The 26,669-nt window shown below is 46.5% G+C and overlaps 2 protein-coding genes across 8 annotated transcripts in view; one reads left to right on the forward strand and one right to left on the reverse strand.

Moving 5' to 3' along the window:
• Positions 1-8,376, forward strand: part of IGSF3 (immunoglobulin superfamily member 3) — a 108,470-nt gene extending 100,094 nt beyond the window's left edge. For both annotated transcript variants that reach the window (XM_033146794.1, XM_033146795.1), the window contains 2 exons: positions 3,463-3,888; positions 5,423-8,376. In XM_033146794.1, the coding sequence (XP_033002685.1) occupies positions 3,463-3,888; positions 5,423-5,673 (677 nt within the window). In that variant the 3' untranslated portion in view covers positions 5,674-8,376. The remainder of the gene's footprint in view (positions 1-3,462; positions 3,889-5,422) is intronic.
• A 1,523-nt stretch (positions 8,377-9,899) lies between these two features.
• ADPRH (ADP-ribosylarginine hydrolase) lies at positions 9,900-24,298 on the reverse strand. 6 transcript variants are annotated; one of them, XM_033146799.1, is made up of 5 exons: positions 24,108-24,298; positions 20,578-20,670; positions 19,761-20,076; positions 12,173-12,533; positions 9,900-11,329 (listed from the first exon to the last, which is right to left on the reverse strand). In XM_033146799.1, exons 2-5 carry the CDS (start codon positions 20,620-20,622, stop codon positions 10,930-10,932), a joined length of 1,122 nt encoding a protein of 373 aa, XP_033002690.1. In that variant the 5' UTR covers positions 20,623-20,670; positions 24,108-24,298; the 3' UTR covers positions 9,900-10,929. The 6 variants fall into 6 exon arrangements, with proteins under 6 accessions (XP_033002690.1, XP_033002687.1, XP_033002692.1 ...); XM_033146796.1 differs by lacking the exon at positions 24,108-24,298 and adding an exon at positions 23,964-24,101; XM_033146801.1 differs by lacking the exon at positions 20,578-20,670 and having other exon boundaries at positions 24,108-24,297.
• Positions 24,299-26,669: the final 2,371 nt, after the last annotated feature.

The raw sequence follows: 26,669 nt of genomic DNA on the forward strand, positions 1-26,669 counted from the left end.
GCTGTGAGAAACATCCAGCTGCTATATATATATAAAGAATGCCTCTCCCTACTGCACACCATATAGATAGATACAGGAACTGCAGCTTAATATTTGGAGAAAGACAAGTTACTAGGCTGAGTATTTAGGTGCAGCTGTATCATTGTTCTCTCCCTACTTCTTTCCTTTCCCCTTTCCCCCTTACCCCACAGTCCTTGCTGCCCCTTACAGGTTTTGGGAGCTTTTTGCCGCCTCCAGTTATTTTTCCATTTGTTCTGCAAATCTCGAGGTTTTTCCCCCAAGCATTCTTTTACCACCCTATTGTTCATGGGTGCTGCTCTTTTGGCTGCATAAATATAGGCACTCGCCCTTTAAGATGGGGAATAGGAGTAGGGACATGGTCAGTATCTGTCACCTTTCTTTTTCTGCCTAGATTCATCACACCTTACCATTTGCAGCTTTGCCACTAGGATGGAGCTGGTAATACACACTTTACCTTCTTCAGGACCCTCCACAACCTCTGTTCTTAATATGAAACACGGAATGCAGTAGTGTTCCAAACACACAGATCCTTTGCTAGGATTTTGACATTTGCCATCTCTCTTCTCTGGTACTGAGGAAGGATCTGTCATCTGCTCCCCCCTTTGCAAGGTCTCTAAGCCCCTAAACCCCAGAGCAAAGGAAGCTTAGGCATGTTTTGAAAACAAGGTCATCTTGTTTTGATTTAATGCATTCAAATGGGGGGGGGTTGGGGGAATAGGGTTATAAAACAGATTTCTGTTTAGAAACTTACATTGGTTTATTGTGATACTGTGTGTGAGTTAAGGGGAGATAATTGTATGCTTTGGATGCTTGATTGGCTGCTCGGGTTAAGATTTTAACCTCAGAGTTCATAGGAAGGAAGGGTGAGGACACAGTCATTTTGACTGGTGAGATGTCCATGCGGAAAGTTTGACAGTGAATTTACACTGGCAACACAATTTCCCACTAGGGTAACGTTTTAAATTAGGTAAAATGAAAGTACAAAATAAATTTCTAAGAACTAGGGAAATAATGTGGCTTTGAAGTGCTTAAATCAAGTCTGTACGCATTTCAGTCACAGCTTCTAATGTGCAGCACAAGTTTAAGATGGTGAAATTTGGCCTGTGAAATACCCTTCAAATTGGTGCAGCTACTTTGAAGATGCCTCTCACAGTCCCTGTGTGCTTCAGCCAGACTGGTTGGTGCCTGTGGAATGTCCAAAACGTAGCTTGTGATTGAGTAGGATTTTCCAGGGCTGAGGACAGGATTTGGAAGCCAGCTCTTGGGAGAATGTGAAAATCTTATCACTAACATCTTTGCTAGAGAAACATTTTTTTTCAGGCCAAAGAAGAAAGATCTAAGTGTCTCTGTGGGGAAAGAGTTGTCTCCAGGCATTAGTCATTGCGAACGCTGCACACATTGCAACTAAGCTTCCAAAACCTTCCTTTGGGGCTGAAAGTTCTCAGATGACCTGTTACAGCCCCAAGATAGACCAACGGTTCTAATTTGAGGGTGGAAACCTTAACAGCTACTTTTGAGTTGTGAGGAATGGGAAAGAGGTGGTGGGAATCATTATGCCCCATAAACTTTTTGACTCACTCACAGTGTCTTTGTACACACCAGTGTGGGGATAACCAACTTCTTGGATAACCAGTAATCCTGGAGAACCTGCTCCCACTGGTTATGATGGGTCCGCTGGTTATGAGATTATCCTGAAGGTCGTGAGATGTTTTCTGGAGTTCTGAAGGTTGTTACGAAGGTTTCTGAAGGCTCCGAAGAGGAAAGGATAGGCAGCGAAAAGGGTAGCAAAAGGTGCGGGCAAAAGTAGGAAAGCGGCCAAATAAAAATAAGAAATAAAGAGACTGCAGTCAATGGTTGGGGTGCGCTCTCCCAACTACTCTCTGTGCGTGTCCTTTGCTTAGTTTCTCTTTCGCTTTCTCTCTGTGCTTGTCTCGCATCACTTGTTCTCTCTTTGCTTGTCTCGTGCACTCTACACACCGCTACAGAGAGCAGGGGCCATTTATTGATAAACTGAAGAGCGTCATAGCATTTGCATAAACCAATCATAACATTGCATTAATCTGTGTTTCCGGGCGGGAAACAGCTTTCGGCCATTGCTGAAAAGCTTCCTGGCGCGCTTTCTAGCAAGCGCGGAGGGATCCAGGCAGCAGTTACCAGCTGGATCTCTTTTTCTTCTGTGCATTGCGCGGAAGGTTTTTGTGAAGCGGCAAAGCGCGGGAAGTCCCAAAAACGTATTCCCACACACCAGGAATTCTTTGTCCTGTCCATTTACTTTTATGAATTCTCTGCTTCTCCCAAAAACAACCTTTGAGGCTGTTGATCAGATTTTCCAACCCTGAGGCCAGTGAAATAGTACAAACTCTGAAAGAGGGGGAAAAGATTGATGAGGTTTTATTAATATACAGTTGGTTGTATTCTTAATTATATAAGAAATGCTTTTGTTTTTTAATAAGGGCAATGTGAATGTTTAAGTATTGCCATATTTCTAATAACATAGCTTATATCCCCCCCCCTTATGTCCTGCAGCAAATAATACCAATGCACTATATCCCTCTGTTTTTGTATGTATTGAGCAGTCCTTGTGCCTATTGCTATGTGCTAGGGCTTATGAAATTCCACCCTTGAAAATGTTTGGCTGCATTTTGGTGCCAGTTCCTATGTCCTAGGAGGTGCATCTCTGCTGCTCCCTGGGGTCCTATCCCACACAGCTCCGGTAATGGTGAACAAGACGTGGGGGTGGGGAGGGGCTGTGTTATAAATATGCCCTTACTGCAGCCCTTAAGTCATGATCTCCCTCATTTGAATGTTACTAGAGGTGTCAGGAGCCTAGTAGCCATGCCCTTCCTGTTAATGCAAATACCACCCTTCAACAGGATACCTCAAGCTTATTTGTAAGCTACTCTAAGAGCTCTTTCTGGCTGGAGAGCAGAATATTTTTTTATATTTTTTTTGCAGAATCTCCAGTTACATCATGACTCTCTATAATGGTGGCTCTTGGAGTAAAGAATAGGCTGCACAGCACCTTCTTGTCTTTCCCAGAGGGTGTCTTGATTGGGACAAAGACATGGCCGTCAGCTCATTGTCAGCAAGTTGCAATCAGTGTAATAAAAGAGGCTGCACAGTCCCGCCCATTGTGTTGTTTGCATCGTGGGCTTACTCTCTTCTCAAACTCTGTTTCCCTACAGTTCCTTCCTTAATGATCTAAAAGTATGCAGTGCATCCATAAAGGCTGCTCTTTTCCATTTCTCCCCCCTCTTTGGATCTGTTAGTCCTGAAGACTGGAGAGAGCCCTCACAGGCAAACTCCGTTCCCATTTCAGGGAGATTAAGTCCTGCTTAGCTGGCCAATGATCAGGCCTCCTGAAGAAGCCATGTCTGTGCATTTATGTCTGTACAGTGAGAGAAGCTAACCAGTCTCTGTGCATGTTCCCACCACCTTCAGATGCCTCGTTGCAAGTGGATACAACCATGGCCAACCTCACCGTGACAGAGCAGGGGCAGTTCCATCTGGATTGTAACATCCTCTCCCTCTCCAGCCGGGACTCCCGCTTTGCCGTGACGTGGTTCAGCGTGAAGATTAAAGAGAAAAGCGGGCCTGCTGGTCGCAAGTATGCAGAAGAAAGGGAAGCCTTGTTAAGAGTAGGCCAGGATGCCATCTTCAGCCGAGAAGCCAGCCCCTGGGAAGGCCGGCTGCGCTTCCAGAGGCTCTCGGCCGTGCTCTATCGGCTGACTGTGTTGCAGGCAGGGGCAACAGATGCTGGCAATTACTCCTGCCGGGTGGAAGAGTGGCTGCCCAACCCCAGGGGAGCGTGGTACAAACTCGCAGAGGAGGATTCCGGCCTTATGGCTGTTTATGTGCAAGACTCAGGTGAGGTGATTGTGAGCATTTTAGGAGGGGGGGGGGAAAGAGATTTTGTGTGTGTGTAGAGGGGGAAGATTTTTTTGTGTGTAGAGGCCATGGGGCAATACGGCTTGAGTGGAGCGAAATTGGCTAAGGTTTTTTTCAGAATATCAGCTAATGGGGTAGATCTTGGAATTTCAGTTTTGTAGGGAAGCCAGAACTTAACACAGACGGTGGTTCTTTTGGTTGAGAAGTTCCTAATTTGTGAATGCTGTCAGGGCTCGCTCACTGTTGATTACAGTTGGGCCTAAAAGGCATGGGCTTGGCTGAGTCTCCTTATTCTTCGAGAATGTCCCGTTTCGCATCTTGCCATAATCCCTCAGCTGTTCCTGGTAACACCTGCAAATTCTGCTCACGTGTTTAGGGTTGAGAATTACATATATCATGCTGCATGTTGCGAGGGTGAAGCCATATGGAAGTTCCAAACTTCACTGGGTGGAGCATAGAAGCAACTTGCAGAATAATAGTGACTGTAGCACTCTGTGTAGCCGATTAACAGCTGAAGCTTTCCTTGAATCAGCTGAGAGGGGCGAGTATGTATTGTGATGACACTGAACGCACGTCTCCTGCAGCACAATGAGGCACCTGTTGCATTCCAAAAGTAGGACGGCCCACCAGCTTTTAGACAAAGAGGCTTTGTAATGAGTGTTAAATCTAGAGTTATGAAAGTGGGCAACCTGTGGCGCAACCCAGGCTGTTGCTGGGCTACAAATTGCATCACCCCTGAGCATTTTGCATTGCCAGCTAGGGATGATGGGAGTTGGAGTCTAACAACAACTGGAGGACTACAACCTCCCTCCCCACCTCTGTGTAGCAGGAGCTCTCTCTTTATGCTCTAGTGGCCCGGCGCCAGGCAAAATAGGCATGACACTACTCTTGTTCTCCAAGGCTCGGCTCAAGTTTGCATCCTAAATCTTAATACAGTGGCACCTCGACTTATGAATTTAATCCGTTCCGACTGCACATTCGTAGGTCGAAAAATTCGTAAGTCGGAAAAAGCAATTTCCCCATAGGAATGCAATGGAAACGAAAAATTCATAAGTCGAGTAAACCGCATCTAAAATTTGTAAGTCGAGTAAACGCTATCTAAAACCGCCAACGGATGTCCATTCGTAAGTTGAAAAATTTGTATGTTGAGTAATTCGTAAGTCGAGGTACCACTGTATAACAGGCTTTAGCCTTTGCATTGTGTATCCATGTGTGTTTTTTAAACAGATTAGGGCTAGGAAAGAGCCCTTTTCATAGGAGAGAATCTAAAAAAATCATTCCCACTTTAGTGCCCATTCCACAGGGTAAACTAAATACAACTTTGGTGTATTGACGCAGAAAAGCCAAGGAAAAAAATGGCAGATGCTTCACATAGTTTGGCTTCTCTTGGTCCCCCATTTAAGCCGCCATTGCCTTTGCTTAGTGGCCATTAGGCTCAGGTGCTCAGAAAGTGAAGTTTTGTTGCTCTGAATGTTTTAACTCTTCCCCCCTTCCCTGTGTGAACTTCTTCCAGGCTCGTCTCTACAGTCCATCATCTGCTCCAATGACTCCCTCTTCTACTTTGTGTTCTTTTACCCGTTCCCCATCTTCGGCATCCTCATCATCACCATATTGCTGGTGCGATTCAAAAGCAGGAATTCCAGCAAGAATTCTGAAGGCAAGAACGGAGTCCCCTTGCTGTGGATCAAAGAGCCACACCTGAACTACTCGCCCACTTGCCTGGAGCCTCCTGTCCTCAGCATCCACCCAGGGACTATAGATTAAAAGTGAGAGACCGACAGAGAGGTGAAGATGCACCTGGATCCCAAAGGAAGTGTTTTTGTTGTCTTTTTATTCAACCTTTGTACTTTTTTGGATCCCAACTCAGCTCCACCATGAGGTCCCTCTGAACTTCTGGGACTGGAGGAACTCAGGCACCCTAGAATGCTTGTGAAGACCCAGCCCAACTGCAAAGGGAGATGGAAGGTCCATGTGTTCACTGTATATAGTGGTTTTTTCTAACTGGGCTTTCCCCCTCCATCAGTTCTTATTGGTTGTCCTTTGGCCTGTAATTCTGTTGCTCAAAGACACACAATATTCTTCTTGTATTATTATGCAGAGGACAATCCCCAGAGTGCATTGATTTTGTTGGGAGCTCTCGTTGTGCCAAAGCTGGGCGCGTTGTTTTTTGAGGAAGCTTGTTTTATCAAATGGGCTGGGTTTGACAGAACTTGAGCCTTGGTATTGGGAGAAGGCCAGAAAGGACTGAATGGGCTGCCTATTGCTCTGGGAGAGAATAGAACCAGAACTGCTCCTATAGTCCAAGCAGCAGCAGCAGTTTTTCCAGGGCAGAGAGCCTCTGCCACCCCCCTCCGTCTCCAGGTGTTTCTGATTTGTTTTGGCGATGGAAAATGCATATAGGGTTGTTTTGCCATTGGCACAACTGAATTGCTTGTGCCACTTGCAATCCAGCAACGGCCTGTGTGTGTGTGTATGTCAGTCAGTGAGGTATAGCCCATGAGCCTTGATACCCCCCAGTACTGCTGCCTATACACAGTTGTGTTTACTAGAAAGGCATTTGGTTGCCCTCTGGGTTTTATTAAACCCCACTGCCACGCCTTTGGAGACTGCAGGGATGGAAACCTGAACTTTTAGAAGACATTCAAACTGACCAAAGTAATGATTTAGGAAGTGGGGAGGTGGCTGCCTCTTTAAGTGGGCCTGGCTCCGACTCTGTTCTGGGATACAGAAACACGGGGCAGAGAATGAAAATGGAAGTTTTACTTCCAGTTGCACTAACTACCCAAATGAATTTGCAGAGGCAAGCAAGGGCCTCTGAATAGCCTCCTCCCCCTCTCTCGTTATGTGTGTGTGCCATTTTGCTTCTTCAGCTTTATTTCTCCAGGTGCAACACCCTTCACCATTCCTCACAGCCCTGCAGAAGCCACAGTAAGTGGACTTCAAGGACATGCTGTGGCCAAAACAAAACAAAACCACCCCTGCTGTTCTTTCTGTGAAAGACATGGTGTTAACAATGTTGGGGCTCAGTAAAGGCAGGGTGCCTACTTTCTGCCAGAGTAAGCCAGATGTGCTCCTCCTGTGCTGTTTTGGAAATGCTTGTTATACCTGGTGGACCAGCACTCTTACATCCCCTGGTTCTAGTCTCTAGGATAAGGGGGGGAAGTTGTGCTTTCTAGAAAATGGCTGTTTTGCTGTCTTCCTAAAAGTCTTCCTGGCAGGTAGTTGCGAACTTTTTCATGAGACAACCGAATCTACGCAAGGGCGCATGCTGCCAGCCACACATGCCAGTCTGCTTAGCTGCTTTGGCAGGAGGAGGCTGGGGGTAGGGGGCAGCAGAGCATGCTCTTCCTGTGGAGTGACATCGTAAATTTTGATTGCCCCTATCAGAGCATCTTGTGGAGATAAACGCATTTGCTTTAATTAATGGTGCTTTGCAAGTGGTGTGGGTCCACACAGAGGTTTTATGTCACCCGTGTGTTCCGCCAGGCAGCTGGTTGCACATGTTCACCTCACTTACTCTCTGGGTAAACTTGCTGTATTTACCCAAGCTTTAATGCTTCTTCAAAAAAACATCTTCTTTCCTTTGCAAAGGAAGGTTTTGTAGCATTCCAGTAAAGCATTCAGAATGTTCCCCAGACCAAATCTGCCTCCACAAACTATTATTCCTAGATTAAAAACTCCTCCGTGTGTGTATCTTGAGAACACACGCACACACCCTTCCACCCTCCTTGCCTTCCTAGCATATTCAGAAGGGAGGAAACAAAAAAAGTGAATGGGAATGAAGAGCAAAGCAGAAAGAGAGCCCCTAGGTTGTGTCTGTTGTTTTATAAATGTAAAATGTCCTGTACATATACTGCTTCAGGGCAGGAGCTCTAACTCAATTCAGCTCTTAAAAAGGAAACAAGTCAGCAAGATGATTTCCTGCCCTAAAGAACATTGCTCTTTATCTTCGCATTGAAAAATCTGTTGTACTGACCTAGTAGCATCAATGCTTCTCTATATAACCAGCAGTCCTTCCCTTCCCCTCCCAGCTCCTTCTGTGTATGGAAAGCTGTCCCACAGCGGCCTCCAGCGGCCAGTCATTCCAGTCTGTGGCTGTGGACTCTTGGAAAATATGCAGATGTTTTATCAAAGCCAGTAGACACAAGTGGGAGGATTGTCCTTTTAGCAGCACCGGTGATCACACAGGTTACCTTGCAGAGGACTTGTCCATTACGCTGCCAAGTTGCTGCCCAGTTTTGGGATCTCGTTTCTTTTCAAAACGTTGGACACTGCCTATAAGAAACTTTACGGACAACCTTTTCTCTGCCAATAAACCCAGAGGAAAAGGAACAAGCTACCTTTGCATGATGTGGGGAAACAGTGTGGGGTTTTTATTATTATTATTAAAGAACTTTGTACCATGTTGCACTAAATGTTTTATACATCACACGAAGAGAGCTGTAGTAAACTGTGTTGAAAGTGTGACTTCAATGTCCTGTGTTGATGGCTTCGAGGCGCTGCTACCAGAGCTTGCCTGCCCTTCTCCCTGTTGATGCCACCCAGCTGTCAAAAGGACGACTCCCTACCAGTGCCTGCAATGTCAAATTGTATGCTTAAATTGTCGCAAGCCCCGAGGTTCTTGCTGTAGCCATGCACTTGGCTCAGCTGCTACGCATGGGAGCGATTCCTCATGAATGAGCAGCTGTCACATGCACTGCCAGTGCCAGCACTTGGACCGGTGCCTGGACCCAGGCGCTGCCAAGTGGCCTAAGATGAGAGCCACCTGCAGTGCTGGAGGGTGGGTTTCATTGGCCTCCCCTTCCCCTATTGTGCTGAAAGCTTAAGGCTGTGGACACCCGGTTTTGCATGGTATTAGAAGTGCCTGGCAAGTGCTGAGAAGGACGACCTCCCCTAAGGCAGCAAAACAGATTGCTTGGGAGAAAGGAGGAGGAGACTATGATGATGAAGATGGGCCATAGCCAAGCCCCATGGTGGGGTGGCCATCGGACTGTGTGGTCAGTAACTTTCATCATTTTCCCACGAGAGGCAATCTTAAACTTTCTTTTGTTTAATGTTTCAAAAGTATTAAAATGGATCCGTTTTCCTTCCAAAAAGGTAACAGATAATTCCCGCAAGAACACTGAAAGCAAAAATAAGTACTTAAGCAGCAACTCCTCCTTATCTGCCTGATGTCTTACAGTTCAATAGTAATATTTAACATGTGCGTAGCAATTTCAATTCTTCAAAACACTAAATGTTAATCTAGTAACCTCTGCAAGAATCCTGTATGGGAATTTTCACAAACTTAGTGCCCTCCAGGTGTTTTGGCCTACAATTCCCATCAGCCTCAGCCAAACCAAACACCTGGAGGGCTTCCGAAAGGTAAGCCGGTATTCTTATTGCCCATCATGCAGATGAGGGGACTGGAGCAGGAAGAGGGTGGCTTGCCTAAAGCCTCCTACAGAGTTCGTGGCAGAGGTGAGATTTGAAATGGGGACTTTTGGATTTCTGCTGTTTTTTTGTCTGTAAGGGATCATTTGACTTCTTTGTATTACACGTTTTCCATTTCTGGACCCTGTCTAAGAGAGTCTTAGAAATTAATGTTATGAGGAAGAGGTTAAAAGTTCATAGAAAACTCCCCTTAGGAACAGTGCTTACAAGTTCAATGCTTTTGGGTTTTATTCTTGTCTTCAGGTGCAAAAATTCTGTCCTTCCAGATACTGTTGTTGATTGATTGTATTCTTCATTGCACTATATTTACTTACTTACTTACTTACTTACTTACTTTTTATTTAATTATTTACTGGATTTATACCACACACCTTTTTCTCCAAGGAGTTCAATGTGGCGTGTATAGTTCTCCCACTCATTTAATCCCCACAATAACCCTGTGAGGTAGGTTAAGTCGAGATGAAGTGACTGGCCAAGTGTTAGATTGGAACCCTGGTCTCCCAGATCCTAATCTGACACACTTACTGTAATTGAAAACTTTAAAAAAATAAAAATTATTATCTAATCTGACACTCTTAACTTCCATATCACATGAACGGTCAGAAAAGAAATTTCTCAAAGTGACTTAATAAAAAGCATATAAAAGCAGTTGAAAGGCAAACTGCAAACTATGTCTGATACACTTAATTTTTTTAATTGTCTTAGCCTTGCACCTAAAAACTGACAGCAGTGGGGCCAGGCATCTAACCCTCGGGAGAAGATTCCACAGACAGGTAACTGGACTCCAAAAACCATCAGCCTCAGCCAGCACAGCCAATGGCCAGGGTGATGGGAGCTGGAGTCCAGCAACATTTGAAGGGCCACAGGTTCCCCACCTCTGCCTTAGCTAATGAGATCTATCGACCCATCACTTAGAAGGCACAGTTTCCACTTTGAAGTTTGATGCCTCAACCCGTACTGAAAAGCTTTATACCAGCTTTAGAGACAGAGGCACACCGTAACTATGGCAACTTTTTGGTAGGGTCTAGCACACAACTGGACAAAATAATACCAATATTACTGGGGAAAGATGTGCCCATAGATTCCCAATCTTGAAAATGTTCCACTCCCAATTAATATCTAAGGAAAGACGTTTGTAGCCCTCAAAGTATAGAATTTGACAGCAAAGTTGTCTCTGGTACAGAACTCTCAAAGTCAAAGACCTGCAAAAACGCCACCCAAATATCTCTGTTTGTGACAAATTTCAAAAATAATGGCCATAACTCGTTGCTGTGACATTCCCCCACCCCCACTACCTAACTTCTGTGTTGTGCCACTCACATTTACACCACTGTCTCATAGGTTTCTCAAGTTTATTGGCCCACACTAGTATTTCGCTGATAATTTGCATCCAAGCAGACTTTATACTCAGTGTTAATGCATCAAGTAAGAGCTCGTAAGAGTAGGCCTTTTATTTTTTGCTATATTTAAATCTCATGACTTACTGCACTATATGCTTGACAAGGATGAACAGCACCAGAGGCTATTAGTTAGCAACTTCCTGTTCTCTGCAGGGGATGTCTTGCCCTATAACATGCAAGTGAGACTTCACAGCTCTGCAGTCAAGCTCAGGTGATAGAGTTCCCTCGCTACTTTCTCCAGTCGGTGTCTATACTCAATTTCCTTATAGTTATTTGCGTTGATGCCTTTGAAGCCGTGCATTGCCCCCCACCAGCATGCAGCCATAACGGCAGTGGAGTCACTGTCCCCACCATGGAAGAAACCCCTGTGAGCCAACTCAACCCAGTTCCCAGCACCAAGGATGGCGTCATAAGCAATCATGGGAGCATCATGCCCACTTGCACCTCCCCAGCCAGAGTAACTCAAGGACTTGTAGAATTCATCTCTCTCTTTCACACCATACTCTTCGGGGAAGGATGGAGGAGATTTCCCATCTGAAATGCCTCTAGTTTCCAGGTACTTCTTCCATTTGTTTCCAAAGTAGTCCCTAAGAAACAGAAACCCATGGGAAGGTATATGCATATCTAGGATTTCACATTAAAGACTGTATTTGTATATGCCTTGTATGAATATAAAAATAAACCCAGTATAAACTTAGAGAGTCTTAACATCCAGCACATTTTGAGACATCTGCAGATCAGGAAATGCTTTCTCTGTTGTAGTACATATGTACTTCAGGGTCCATGTTTCAGTATTATACAGCAGGGTTTCCAAAACTTGGGTCTCCAGATGTTTTTGGACTACAGTTGCCATCATCCCTGACCACTGGTCCTGCTAGCTAGGGATAAGGGGAATTGTAGTTTGAAAACAGCTGGAAACCCAGGTTTAGGAAAACCTGTTCCAGGGTAATAAGCAGCATCCATTTCCTTCCCCTCTATCTTGGTCACCAGCACAAGGAACACTTAATATTATTTTTTGATTTTATATACCATCCTACACCCGGAGACTTCAGGGTGGTTCACAGAATAAAATCAAAATATAAAACCACAAAATACATAATCAAAATAAAAACAACAACCCAACAGCCCCCCCCCCCAAATGTTTTTAAAGCGCATAGTATGCAAACTAGATCAACCAAAGGCTTGGTTAAAAAGGAACATTTTCACCTGGTGCCTAAAGGTATATAATGAAGGCACCAGGAGAACTTCCCCAGGGAGAGCATTCCACAGACGGGGAGCCACTGCAGAGAAGGCCTGTTCTTGTGGTGCCACCCTCTGGACCTTTCGAGGAGGAGGTACACTTCATACTTTCTCAGCATCACATCAGTTACTATTTCAATCTATCATACGGCTTTTAGAACCTTCTGACTTCCAAAATGTGTCTTACTTACCAGCGCTGCAAGTTTTTCTCCACAAAGGAACCTGCCTTCTGGATATGGACTTTTGCCATTGGTAGCACCTCCATGAGCCCTTTCCCCCACTCCTGGAGTGGCTTGCGATTTATGGCATAAGAAGTGAAGAGAGCAGAAGCCAGGGATCCAAGGTAGCCAGTAGGATTGTGGTGAGTCATCCGACCACTCTCTATGCTTACTGCAATCAAGTTCTCCAGCTCTTCTGGGTGACGAAACCTCAGTCCAATGCACATTGACCGCATGGCTGCACCACACCCTCCTGCTGCTTCACAGAAGTTGGGTATCCAGCTATCCGGTTTGTCTGGATCCAATTTCAAGGCCATTGCCATGCAGGTATTACCTAAGAAGGGTGGGAAAGGTGGGAAACTTGTACATTTGCCCTGCTTGTTTATTTACATCTCAGGCTGACCTGCAGTTAAGCATCCTCAACCTGTATGGTCTACACACAAGCACCAGGTGACAACTTTCTTCTAATGCTTTCGATCAACAAGCTCCGACTTCCTGAGGTTTTATTAGGACTATCATCATGAATAACAAGATTTAAAAACACTAACAACTATATGTATTAATAATGCTTTTTATCATTATTTCTTATTAGTAATATTTATTACTAGTAATCTCTTATAAGGTTCCAAAGTGAGTTCTAAATGTGAACCCCTGCCAGTAATCCGGCTGCTGATTTTTTGGACCAGTCGAAGTTTCTGAATCTTTCTTGTGGACACCACCAGCATTGCAACAATCCAGTCTGAAAGTTACCAGAGCAGGGAGTCACCCTCCCTATGACACAGAGATAGCCAATACCGCACCCTCCAGATCCCATTATTCCTGGCCACAGGTCATCCTGGCTGGGGCTGATGGGAGGTGTGGTCTAACGTAATCAGGAGGCCACCCTGTTGGCTACCCCTGAAACAGATCTTGGGTTTGGCAGGTGGTGGTCTTTCCATTTTGAGCTGAGCAGGAGCAGGGGATGTTTTTTCTTCCATAAATTTCCAGAGATCCCAATCAATGATGGATATTGGGCGGGGGGGGGGGAGGAGATGGAAGGTTCAATCAAGGACCTCTGCCAAATTGCTATCAAGCAAAAAATAATGTCCCCTTTCTCCCCAGCCCATCTACAAGCAAACAAGTGCACTGTGGAAGTGGAAAAGAGGTGAAAAGTGTGCCCTTACTCCATACTAGGAGGGAATTGCATGGAGGCAGCATGTTATAACTAGTAAACTACCACAGCTCAGACATGTGAAACTGGCTGGGGTGTCTCCCAAGATCAGCTCATGTTCACAGAACGGACTCTTAAATCAATCCTTCTGATCGGGCAGGACTCTTCTTAGCATTCTTGAATTGCATCACCCAAGAGCTCATACATACCAGATGCCCATCTTTAAAGGGGCCACAGCAAAGCTGGATTTTTTTAATGTATTGGCCTGCAGTTATTTAGGATATTCAAAATGTACCATTAGTAAATAAGTGTCATATCTAAACACACACAAGCTCTAAATGAAGTGAACTGCATTCTTCCCAGCTACCTATAGACAATCGTTTCATCTGCTGTATAATCTTAAAAGCATTTCATATGCTCCATTTGCATACCATGGTTCATAGGGAAAACAGGTCCTTGTATGTGTACCCAGAAATTAAGTCTTAAAATACCCCACAGATGAGGCTTATTGTCATGTAAATATACATAGGATTGCAGCCTATGTCAGCTTGCTGCCTTTTTCCTATGTACATAAACATGTAAAGCTGTTGTCATGCTGCAGTTGCAGCATAACAGCAGGTGGACAAGCAAGCAAGCAGTGTGGAGGGCAGGCAGCCCAGGCAAGCTGCTTTAAGGGGCAGAGGCACTTCAGAAAGTAGTTTGGCCAATTGTTCTCTAAAGCGCTTATCCCTCTCTTTTAAAAGGGGTTGGGGAGGGAGTGGTGGTTTGGGTGAGCTGTAATAGGTGAGGACAAAAGGGAGGGGTGGGTGGGCAGTGGGGAGGCGGATAGGTTGGGTTGGCAAGTGGGGCAACAGACCCTGGTAATAGAACTATTATTCAAGTTCTGATCATCAGCTGTGGCTGCTTGTACAACTTGGCTCTTATTGTCCCCATTTGGTTGCTCCACCAACTTTGGTTGACACATTTTATTGTCTTTGTCCAAGAGAGAGACCATAGCTCAGTGGCAGAGCACATATTTGCCTGCAGAAGAGCCCAGGTCCAATCCCTGCCATCTGGGGCTGGGAATAACTCCAATCCCTGGAGAACTTCTGTCAGTGGAGATGGTGGGTAGTCAGGGTGGGTGCCCTGCAGCTGTTGTTAGACAACATTTGTCCATGTTGAATGCAGCTGATGGAAGCAGCTAGAAAGCACCACGTTGGCTATTCCTGGTGTAGGCAATACTAAGCAACATGGACCAATGGTCTTGACAGGCAGCCTTCTACAGTGGTGCCCCGCTAGACGAATGCCTCGCTAGACGAACGGCATTCGCTAGCGGAAGGCTGCCCCGCAAGACGAAAATGTCAATGGGGCTGCCTCGCAAGACGAAAAAAACCTTTGTTTTTTTGGCGCGAAAACCTCCGCGCTCCATTGCCGCTTCGCTAGACAAAAAAATCGCTCTACGAAGACACTCGTAGAATGAATTTTTTTCGTCTAGCGGGGCACCACTGTACATTGCAATTTTAGGTGCTTGCCAAAGGGATTTCAGGGTATCGGGAGTGCTATCACTCCCAGTCCCATAGGTATTTGTGGATTGTGCTAGCCTAGAGATTGGAGGATACACAAGTTCCCACGCAGGTAGCAAGGTCTGAGTGGCCGGCTATTCTCAGCCTGGTACACAAACCTGAACCCATTGCTTCCTTTCTGGGGGAGGACATGTGCTGCTTCTGCAGTGCTAAGTTGTGCCACCAGCAGGGCGAAGAAACTGATGTCTGGATTTAAGTTCCAAAATATGCAAATGCAGCAAGCATGCATGCATGCATACAAACATGGTACACTGGTGCTGCTATATAAGCAACTTCACAACTTCCACTTTTTGGAAGTCTAAATATTTGAGGAAAGTGCTATATAAATGTCAAGTCATCAACGTGATTCCACACATCAGCTCGATAATGAAAGTACAGCTGAGTAATAACAGGAGTCTAGTACCAGTTACAGGTGGGTAGCCGTGTTGGTCTGCCATAGTCAAAACAAAATCGAAAATTCTTTCTAGTAGCACCTTAGAGACCAACTGAGTTTGTTCCTGGTATGAGCTTTCGTGTGCATGCACACTTCTTCAGGAGTCTAGTAGTTTCGTCACCATATTCACGCTAAGACCAAATGAATTAATTACTGCACCAAAATTAGAACAGGGGATTTCCCAACTTACAGTCTGTGCCTGGCCTTATCCTCTACGTTGCCTCAACTGTTCTCCTTGGTGACACTTTCATTCAAATTATTTTGTTTCTGTCATTCCCCCTTTCAAATGCATTTTCTCATTGTATATATTTAAGGGCTCTCATGCCATATTTTCTATCCTTTGTGTGTGTGTGCTCCTTCATACACCATGAAATTTCCAAGACAATAGTAATGTGGCTTAACAAGTGTAACAGTGCCACAGCTAAGCTTGCAGATAATACTGGAGTGTGTGGGTGTCCATGTCCAGAACTGCTTTGTTGCACTGAAGTGCAAGTACATAAAACTTACTTTGTTGTTTTTAAAAACTTGCCGCCTTCTATGCTTTATTGGGCCTTCCAGTCAAATCAAGCTGTGGTGAGGTTGGCAAAGCAGCAGTGTCTTCTGTGCTCAGAAAGCCTTTCCCAGGGTCAGTGCAGGTAGGGGGATTTCCCCCCCAAAAAAGCCTTTTCAGGGGTGGGGCAGTGGGGAATCCCCTGAATTTCATCAGCCTCTAACAGGTTTGCAAATCATTCACAATCCTCTTTCCCAGCTCAGTGTAGCAGGAAGTTCTTCCCATCTCAGTTTGGGGCTACAATGATCACACCAGTGAACATTTTCCTGAAGTTATTTGCTATGGTACTTTTGCTTCTGTGCAATCGGGAAGTTTTCAGGGGAAGAACTGCAGTTCAGCAGCAGAGCATATGCTCTGCATGCTGGGAAATACCTGTCTGGAACCATGGAGAGCCATCACCAGCTAGTTAAGTAGATAAGACTAAGCGAGGTGGCAGCTTCCCAAGTGCAGGTAGGCAATAAATAAATAAATTTAAAAGCCTAGCACAAGCTAGCAATGTAATAGCAGAAGAGACCTGGAAGGGAAGAAACGCAAGCCCGGAGGCCCAGAAGTGCTCTGAAACTCAGAAAAAACACCCCAAATCAGACATTAAAAGAAAGCATAATGGGAAATGCTGGAATGCAACATTTCAGCAGGAACATTACCAGGATTTTCCATGAAGTGAAGGAGTGGAAGTCGTCAGAAAACACCTAGTGCAGAAGCAACCCACTTTGCCCAATGATTCCTTCTAACCTAGCTGGACTCAGGAAAAGTCTATTGCTTCTAAGAGACTATCACCCAAATGCAGTCAAAAGGCAAACTCTGAATTGTGTTTCAGGCTCCTTTGATGGGTTCATATCATCCTCATGCATCGTAATATCCCTTTTGCAGAGCATATGGTACAACTCTGCATAGACAGATTCAGCCATCTTAATTTTTTTATGAACAGATGTCCTATGTAAATCCCATTTTGAGCTGCTTATCATCTCTGGCACACTTGGCTCTTATGTTGTTGCAAAGCTCAGAATCCACAGACTGGAGTGCACACAATCAATACTTCCCAAATTCCCCATTCCAGCCACTGAAAATGTTAACACAGCCACACATGTAATCATCATCACAGGAGGGGAAAGTAACTGAAGAGAGATGGAAGAGAAAGGAAGTACACCTCTTCCTTAAAGTGCTTCCCCAATCTTGGGATGAAAAAAGGAAACAAATAAAATAAATGCCAACCTGCCATGCAGCCCTACTCTTGTTTCCTAGATCTCTGGCAGGAGCTAAATACTTTGAAATGAAAGGCTCAAATGAGCCCATGCTTCTCACTGCAAAGAAACAAAGTGGTTCTTTTTGAAGATATCCAGGCCTTTTGCCAACAACGGACAAGTGGGTGATCTCTAGAAGCCGGCATGTTTACTGAATTAGGAGATATCCATTTCACAGAATGGGAGTGAACTAAAATACACTAGATTCTAAGCAGAGTACCGTATTTTACGCTCCATAAGACGCACCTTTTCCCTCCTAAAAAGGAAGGGGAAATCCCTGTGCGCCTTATGGAGCAAAGGCTTCGCTCCCGCTGCCTCCCCCATCCCCTGCCGCGTTCGGCGGGAGGTGAGAGGAGGCAGCGGTGATGTTGCTGGATCGTGCCAGTACCTCCGTTCGCAGAAAGAAGCTTCTTTCGTCGAACAGAGGTGCTGGGCACGATCCAGCAACATCTCCGCTGCCGCCCCCCACCTCCCGCCAAACGCGGCGGGGGATGGGAGGCAGCGGGAAGCAACGGGGGTGTTGCTGGGTCGTGCTAGGTGCTGGCACGATCCAGCAACACCCCCTTCGCTTCCTGCTGCCTCCCCCCATACCCCGTCGCGTTCGGCGGGAGGTGGGGGGAGGCAGCTGCGATGCCTGCTTTTGGGATCGGTGGGCGGCAGGGAGATTGGTGGAGGATTTCCTCCACCACCCCACGTGCTGCCCGCCGATGCCAAAAGCAGGCTTTTGGGATCTGTGCAAGGCGCAGGGTGGTGGAGAAAACAGCGGGGATGCTGCTGCTTTCTCCACCACCCTGCGCCGATGCCAAAAGCAGGCTCATCCCCACTTGTTTTAAAGGGACATGGGGAGAAGTGGAGCGTTTTCCCCTCGTCCCTATGTACCTTTAAAACAAGAGGGGATGAGCCGCTGTGAAGGCAGAAGGGACTCCCCCTCCAGCGCCCCCCCCTGCCTTTTAGAGGAAGAAAACCAGGAAAATATTTTCCCCTGGTTTTTCCCCTTTAAAAAACAGGTGCGTCTTGTGGTCCGGAGTGCCTTATGGACCGAAAAATACGGTTTATTTAGTGGGAAGGCTGGATGTTAACTCTTAAGTCAGGGCTGGAGGAATCTGTAGCCTTAAAGATATTCCTGAACTACAATTCCCATCATCCCTGACAACTGATCAGGGCTGATAGGAGTTGCAGTCCAACATCTGGAGGATAACACACTCAATGTTTATATTCTAGGTGGAAGAGTAAAGTGTCCTCCTGAAGATGGAAAGCTGTAGTAGAGGGAAAGTTGCTCACTGCACCGAGGTCCATTCCTATTGATATCTAAGTATGAGATGAGGTGAGCTACGGCCATGGGAATCCCAGGTTCAAACCTCAGCACAGATTTGAAGCTCATGTGGAAATAATAATAATAATAATAATAATAATAAGCGTTCCCCACATAAAATGGGGTGCGCATGTTGCGAGGTCGCGAGGAGACCCATTGGATCACGGTGGCAGCTCCTGGTAGTTGGTCTGGCTTGCCTTCCCCAGGTTGGGATACCTGTGGACTCCACCTACTCTAGCAGCCGCCCAATCCCAACTGGGGAGGTGTTGCCAGGGGGATTTGGCCAGGTAGAAGGAGGGATTATGCAGTACACACAATAGAGATTGAGTCATACCTGGGAAGCGACCGTTTGGATTTACAGGATTGGGGGGGGGCGTGGGGCGGTGACCCCCGCCCCCATTGCGGTGGTGATAACAGGGTTCCCGTTAAAGGGGTCTCAGGGGGAGGCATTGACCAAACGCCCAGGGTCGTCACTGCCCTCCCCTTCCAGCGGCAGCGAACATAGGGGGGTGGGCTATCTGCTTGAACATATGTTCTCCAGACTAGCCCACTTCCCAATCATGCTGGATAACCCTGAAGTTACCTAGAACCCCAGCTGGGGGGCTGGGAAGGATAAACGCCCAATGCCTGAGCCAAGGTCTTCCTACATCTGAAATATTAATAAAGTTGTGGCCAATTTAATCCCATACAACGTTGTCATGAGTTATTTCCCTCAGGGGCTGCCCCGGGGTTCGGGGGGACTTCGCCTGGCCGCGCAATATATTTATACCCCGCGCATCTGGCTGGGTTCCCCCAGCCACTCTGGGTGGCTTCCAACAAAATACTAAAATACAGTCATATACAGTCATAAAATACAAAATGTTAAAATGTCATCATCTCTCCACCTAGCCTGCCTTGTACAGTGATGGTAGGGTACCACAGCCATTATTCTGGGCTATACATATCCTGTTTCATATCCCTATGCTGTTTCATATCCCTTTATAATGCAGGGGTGAGAAGCTTGCAGCCCTCTAGATTTCATACCAGCATGGCCAATGGTCAGAGATGCTAACATCCTCTGGTAGGCCTGAAGGTTCCCACTCCCTGCTTTTATGAGATCTGACTAGAAAACACAGCTGAGCGATAAATTAATGAGCCGTAAAAGTTGACTGCAACCACTGGACAGAGTTGTGAAAGGAACCCTTTCTAAGAGTACTGCAGGACTCTTAAGGCCTTTGGGAAACATCATGTTCCAATCTGAACACATAGACCATGCATGACCCAGAAACGGCTGCCTTCTATTTTGGTATGTTTAAAAGTTTAGGAAAGATTACCTGGAGCTCGTCCATCCATGTCATCCATGCAATCTCTGTAGTTTGTTGCAATGAGTTTATACAAGTGGGTTAAGTCTGGGTTTTCCCCAGCTGCTGCCAAGGCTTCAGCAGTAGCCAAGTGCATGACGGTGTCATCGCTGACCCTCCAGCCTGCCACGTTGAGCTTGTTCATGCCGCCTATTTTGGCCAACTCGCTGTGAATCTTCTCACCGCTTTGCTGGAACTCCCATTTTCCATTGTAATAGCCCAAGGCGTCTCCAACGGCACTCAGCACCATGGCAGCCTCATAGTTCTCTTGCAGGCCCGAACACATGATCTGTACTCGTGCAAAACAATAGTATGAAATCAATGAAGCCTCTGATGAAAAACAGGTTAAAACTGCAATGTGGTCAAAACGTGTAAGAAAATCAATCTACAATGCAGAAAGACCAGGGCTCCTGTTAAATATATTTGGTCCCTGCCGGTCTCTGTAACTTCTTGTTCATGTTTGTGAGTGCTTGATATACATCCTTCAGAATCCTAGAAAGATCAAGCCTCGATCCTGCTCTCCCTACATATGTTTGTTCCTATGCAGTCTTTGCATAAGCACTGTCTGCATTATCAAACACACATAGGGAGCGCAGGATCGGGGCAGCAATGCATTCCCTTAGCCGTTCACACATTCATTTGCATGTCTGTGTGCAAACTGTACATGGGTGGGCTCATGCATGCAGCCAGGATCTTGCAAAAATAAACCCCCATCCTCAAACATGCATACACCTGTACACACACTGCAGATGTGCAAACGAATGCGCCTATGTTCAAGGGCAGGACTTACCACTGCGGTCCTGCTCCAGCTTAGGCCTGCTCCCATTATGTGCATTTGATCATGTGAACAGTGCTGTAGGTGTAACCTGCCACCTAAGTCTGCCTGCAGGACATATACATTAAAAAGGTAACTTTTGAAAACAATTGGTATATATGCGCGCGCACACTAGCTTGCCCTTTTATTTATTTCTGAACTGTTGTTAATCTTAAAACTGTATTAACAGCACACCAGCACAGCAAACCAGTTGTGCCTTTGAGTGACAAAAGCACCAAATTTATCCTAAATGCACAATGTCATATTGAGCAGATATGCAGTCAATAGAAGTAACACGTGCTTTTTTTCAGGGAGTAATCAATGGTATACAGTAGCAGCAGGGTTTTTTGTTGTTGGTTGTTAAAAAGTGTGGCAATTACTTCATGGTAAGTGGAACCTATTTATGTTTTTGATATCTCTTAAATACTTGTTTAAGGAAGCATTTACTGATTTTAATACGCAGCCTTTAGTGACACACTACGTATTTAGTATTTTATTTATTAAATTTATTACAGCCCTTGATCCAAAGATCATAGAGAGGTTTACAGTATATCTGATAACTGCATTTTAATTTGTTCGTGTTTTCATGTACAGTATCCTGGAATTTTACAATAAGGGCAATATATAAGTACTGGCATCTCCCGACTTGCGCGCGATCAGAACATACACTTCTGCTGACACATGCGCCAAAAATAATGCAAAAACAGGGAAGGGGCAGAATGGGGTTGGGGCAGGGTGTAAGTGCATTCCCCACAAAGTGGGGATTCCCCTGTATTTTAAATAAATCAATAAGCTTTCAAATGACCCAAGAAGTCACTCCTACAGATAAAGGAGAAGGCACTTTCTGATTCATTTTTGAGTTGCTTTTGAGACTTCCTTTTTTTTCGAGGGGGTGGGTTGTCACTCTATATTTTCTCTCAAGACTCCACTAATGGAGAAGGCCTGCCTACTTTATTTCCTACTTTATTCTGAAGCAACTTCCTGGTTCATTTTGAAGCTAGTTTCTTTTGATTTCCTCCTGGTAGAAAAGTGATAGTCGCTCAGGTAAAATAACTGAGAAATCCAGGGTTGTACTGCAGCAATGACTGGGCAAAAGTCACCCAAAATTAAAAGGTAGCAGCAATGATAGAAGCGCATGTGCTTTCTAATACGGGTTTAGTTTTATGCAATTTTTTTAAAAATCTGACTGCAGAAGCATTAAAAAAATCCCTGATAATGCAAATGTGAATACAGTGGAACCTCGGGTTACGTTACCCGAGTGGCAAACCCGGAAGTGTTTTGCAGCTCATGCATCTGCAGAAGCGCTCTACACAGAACAGGCACTCCGGTTGCAAAATCCTCAGGATACGGCCGGACCTCCAGAACAGATCCCGTTCGCAACCGGAGGTACATTGTTCTACTAATGTTGTTCTGCAGGGTAATCAAAGGTTGTTACCTAATCTCTTGCTGTTGGGTTGTTGTTGTTTAATGAAAATGCAGTTTTGGGGCAGTTTGATTGGTTTTGGCAGCAACATGGAGAGGAGGGAAGAGTGATTCATTGCTTTCCCACGCATAGAAAATGGGGGGGGGGGGTTTCTGGCGGTGAGTTGCTGGTGGTGGTACAATCACTAAAATGGGCATAATCATGTTAAAGGCTCACATTCCTTTTATTGCTCCTAAAGGAAAGGGGAGAATATCTACATCACTGTAGATATTGTGAGCTATGAATAATAAATACCTGCAATAAATGTTCTCAGCATGCTTCTGAACAATTTCATATTGGATTTTCCTAAACATGGTCACCTGCCTTTTGGTTACAGTAGATTGTAAGTCTCTTTTGACACAGACCACCCCTCCCCCCCCCCCCCGCCATCTAAAATACCACACCCAGTCTTGCATGGACTCTGGCAGCATTGCCACTCTTAACATAAATTGATTAAAGGCATGTCTATCTGGTTTATATATCTCATGAAACTTGCATTCCTTGACCGTCTTAGGGTTGGCACTTGAGGGCTCTTGCGTTTTTAATAGCAGTCAAAGGTTCAACAGGTTAAATAAATGCAATTATGGGGAAAGTTTCACCTGTCGACATCCTGTGCCTCAGACATCATACAGTGTTATTTGCATGTAGCCCTTGATATTTTGGGGGTGAGGAGGGAAACTCCACCCAAACCCACAAGCGGTTACCAACCTGCATGTGATATAATGCTCCTGCTTCTCCCCCCCCCCCTTTTTTTTGCAAGAGGCCTAATTCACACAGTATGTGTGGGGCATCTTCTTGGGAGAAATGTGCCTAGGCTTGCAAAGCCTGGCTGACATCCTAGGCGAGCTGCCTTATTCTAGCTGGCGCTGTCACATTTCCTTGTCTTATTCTGGCGGCTGTGGTGGTTAAATCCGGCTGCTCTGGGTAGAAATGAATAGCATTCCGCGACCACTTCCTGCCCTCTTCCGAGCAGGCAGCAGCTGCCCTTCCTCACGCCCCGTCGATTCCCAGCAGAAGGGAGTGCACCGCCCTTGAAAGATGACTCGCCCCTCCACCCCCAGCGCCCTGGGCTCGCCGCTTGACCCCTTCCTCATAATGCCCGGGTTTTAAAAAGGAGGAAAAATTAAAGAGTTTCCCTTCCCACTTTAAGCAAACTCCGAGGAAGGGGCTTCCTTCTGAGCTAAGGCAGCAGCCTCAGCCCGCGTCACCCATCCTTAGCGACGGTTGCCAATGCAATGCAATGCAAACTTCGGAGTTCAAGTCAATCCCCCTCAAAGAAGCGAGACCCGCCGGGGCGCAAGGTGGAAACTTCCCGGGTTTGTGGGATGCGCCGCTTGGTTTGCCGTGACCCAGGCTGCATGGGCGTAACGGGGGGGGGGGGCAGCTGGCCGCCTCTCAATCAAGTCAATAAATAAAAACTGAAAGTAGAAATGGTACGGTAGAAAGATTTTGACAGATTTTTTTTTCTGAGTACTTGGGGTCAAAAGAAAGCATTTTAAAAGAACCGTTGTTGAACGTGTGCTTCCGAATCTGCTGGACAGAGAGAGGGCGATGACAAGTAGGTGTCCATCGCCCCCCCCCCTAAATCCATGGCTGCGATCCTAAGCACACAGCGCAATCTCGCCTCTGCTCAGAAGCAAGACCTGTTCAGTTCAATGGGCCCCCCCCCAAGGTGGGCGGGTTCGGGATTGCAGCCCGTTACTCGGCGGCTCCACGCTGGGGGGGGGGCTTACCCCCTGGTTTATCCTTACCCCGAGGCTACTACAACTCTGTGCCCTTGCAGCGGGTCCTGCCTGCGAGTAAACGCTTCCCCCGGGGGGGGGGGCTGCCGGGTTAAAGCGGCCGTCTGATGCCTAGCCTTGATCAGGAGGTAAGAGCCTCCGCGCTTCGCGGGCCTTACTTCCGAGAAAGAACAGGATCGGGCGCTGCACGCTGCCGTCAGCACCAAGCGGCAGAAGCACAAGCCCAGGTGGGCGCCCCCTGAGTTGGGTCGGCTTTGCAAGCTCCCAAACATGGATTTGTTCGCCGCGCGAAAGATACTTGCAGTTGAGTTTGACCGGCGATGCAGGCAGAAGCCCCGGCAGGAAACCCCCTTAAAGGAAAGCGAAAGGGGAGGAGAGGCTGGACTTGCGCCCAGGCCGCGCAGAAACAAAAACAGCAGCCGCAGCAGGCAGCCAATCTCCGAGCGCTGGTCGTCCTCCTGACTAAGTAGCTCGCCTGCGCTCCTTCGTCAGCGGCGGGTGAACTGGAGAGGAGCTGCTTTGGGAGAGAGCGCAGGCGAAGAGGAGGGCCGATCCTAATCATGTGATCGCTTCTTCGGGGCTGGATTGCAAGCAGCGCGGCGGGGAGGGGGGGGGGGGAGCGAGATGCCTCCAGTCTTGTCGGTCAACAAACACGCGAGGGCCAGAAGAGAAGCAGGTGGGGAGCACCTCCGCACGTTTAGCTCTGCACGCCGTGTGGAAGCGAGTTTAAGAGTGGAAATTTGAGGAGGGAAGCGTCCCTCTTCGAGGCTGCACGATTTAAAACGCAGGGTCACACACACACACACACACAAAACAACTGTAAATTAGGATTAACGCTCAGTACATTATTTTTATTTATTAAATGTATACGTCACCCGAGGAGGATTACAGGGCGGATAACAGTATAAAAACACAAAATACATCACATAATAACAAACAGAAACGGCGACGTCCCTTCCACTCTCGCCTCGTAGAATCTGATGGGATAGATTCGAGTCAACAAAAAATTCTGCCTCAGCTCAGCAGGCCGTGTTAGACTTTAAAGTGCCAGGACAGGTGTGGTGGTTGCTTTTTTGTGTAGCGGAGTCATAGGGCTACTACCCGACTGAAAACTGAATCCGATGGGACTAACTTCCGAGCCCAGATGAACTGCATGGTAGGTAAGGTTGGGCATGGTATGTGCCATTGAACTCACCGGGGCCAACGTTTGAGTAAATGTGGGTGGTGGTGGGGTTGTGTGAGCCGACTGAGAGCTGTCTTGTTTGTGCAGTCGGATGTTACCTGTGCTGTGCGTGGAAAAGTGGACCGGATTCCTAGACAAGCACTGCTAACTAAAGATGAGGCTCCTTGTAATGCCAGACACTTGTGTGCTTCCTGGGATACATCATGTCTACTGAAACCCATTGAACTTTCGGCAAACAGAATGTACATGTGTGAAATTGCTTTGAGCCACTCTGAACCTAGTCAAGAAAAATGTGGCTCGAGTCTCCTGTGTTTTGCAGTATTACAAAAGGGAGCTACAAAGGATGCAGTGCATCACATTTTCAAAAGGTCTTTGAAATTTTAACATTAATATTAGGACTTCCGGCGGCGACGCCATCGTCGGGTGGTCGAAGGCTGCTTCGGGTCCGAAGCGCCTTGTCCATCCCGGGGGTTAGGAGCCGCGCTACCGCAGCGCGCGGCTCCGGTTGGGGTGCGGGAAGAGCGTCCCGCACCCTGGGCTCCCCGGCTGCGCCCGCGGAGGCTCTGAACCCTTCCCTTGCCCCCCCTGTAAAGGGGGAGTGGGGGTGAAGGGCAAACGGAGCCGGGCTTCGGGGACATGCCCCAACCGGGATGCAAATGCGGCGACAGAGCCCGCGGTGAGCGTCCAAGTTCTACCTGCGAAGAATGGAGCTAAAAGAACCCGGTGGTCGTGAGTAAAGAATTTGATCAGAAATCGTGTTTTTGGAACGATCCGGGGGGAAGGAGAATGGCAGCCTGCCCTCCCTCCCTTCGAGCTCAAGAATCTAACCAATTTGACTGATTGCTGCTACAGAACTGGTTATAATGTATTTAAAATTGACACAGGAGACTGGCAAACTTTTCTTTTGGGAAGTTAACTAGAGGAAAATATCTCCTTTTAAAGTTGCGGTATTTGCGCTCCAGTTCAGGAAAATGGCGACGAACAAAGAGGGGAGTAGAAATATGACACCCGTTTCCTCCTCCTCTGCCAGTATGCTGGGTTTCGTCCTTGAACTGGCACTGAACTCTGGACTAACGGACGAACAGAGACTCACTGCCTTGAAGGTGGAACTGCTTTATAGAAAAGTCAAAGCCTTGTGTGGGGGTCTGAAATGGAACCAATTGCCCACAGAGGAGGCTTACAAAACTTTTGATACTTTGGAAGAAAGCCTTGCCAAAGAGCTGAGAGGATGGATGCAAAGATGGAGTGAAATGAATGAGCTACTTCGGAGAAGAAATTCGCTTTTTGGGGGTGGCAGCCCCAAGGCGACGTTAAGATTTCGTATATCCAGTCCCCGAGGTGTGAGCTCGGGGGCCAGGGACAGAGAATTAAGGTATTTACAAGAAGAAAAGGAAAGTTACAAAGAACCGAAGAAGCTGAGAGATGATGAGATGGACACCTCTGAACTCGCGGCAAGGAGAGGTTTGGACTGTGCCTGGATCTGTGGACGCTTGGAGAGGGAAGAGATATGGAAGTTCAGTGCTGATGCCATTAGGAGAAGAATAATGGACAGAGGGGGTGTGGGGTGAAGCATTAAGTAAAACTTTAAGCAGTCTGATATGGTAAATTGAAATTGGAGGGTGAATACTGTCAACAACTTTTTGTTATATTTCTTATTTGAACATGAAAGGAGATATTTCAA

The sequence above is a fragment of the Lacerta agilis genome, chromosome 4 (genome assembly GCF_009819535.1).
Source record: "Lacerta agilis isolate rLacAgi1 chromosome 4, rLacAgi1.pri, whole genome shotgun sequence".
In the NCBI taxonomy this organism is placed as follows: domain Eukaryota; kingdom Metazoa; phylum Chordata; class Lepidosauria; order Squamata; family Lacertidae; genus Lacerta; species Lacerta agilis.

Coding starts and splice junctions, on each gene's coding strand:
- ADPRH (XM_033146796.1), bottom strand. CDS start 24,077: ATGTTTGGGAGCTTGCAAAGCCGACCCAACTCAGGGGGCGCCCACCTG. Junction 20,671..23,963: donor GATCCTGTTCTTTCTCGGAA/GTAAGGCCCGCG, acceptor TATGTCCTGCAG/GCAGACTTAGGTGGCAGGTT. Junction 20,077..20,577: donor GCTGGAGCAGGACCGCAGTG/GTAAGTCCTGCC, acceptor GCACGAGTACAG/ATCATGTGTTCGGGCCTGCA.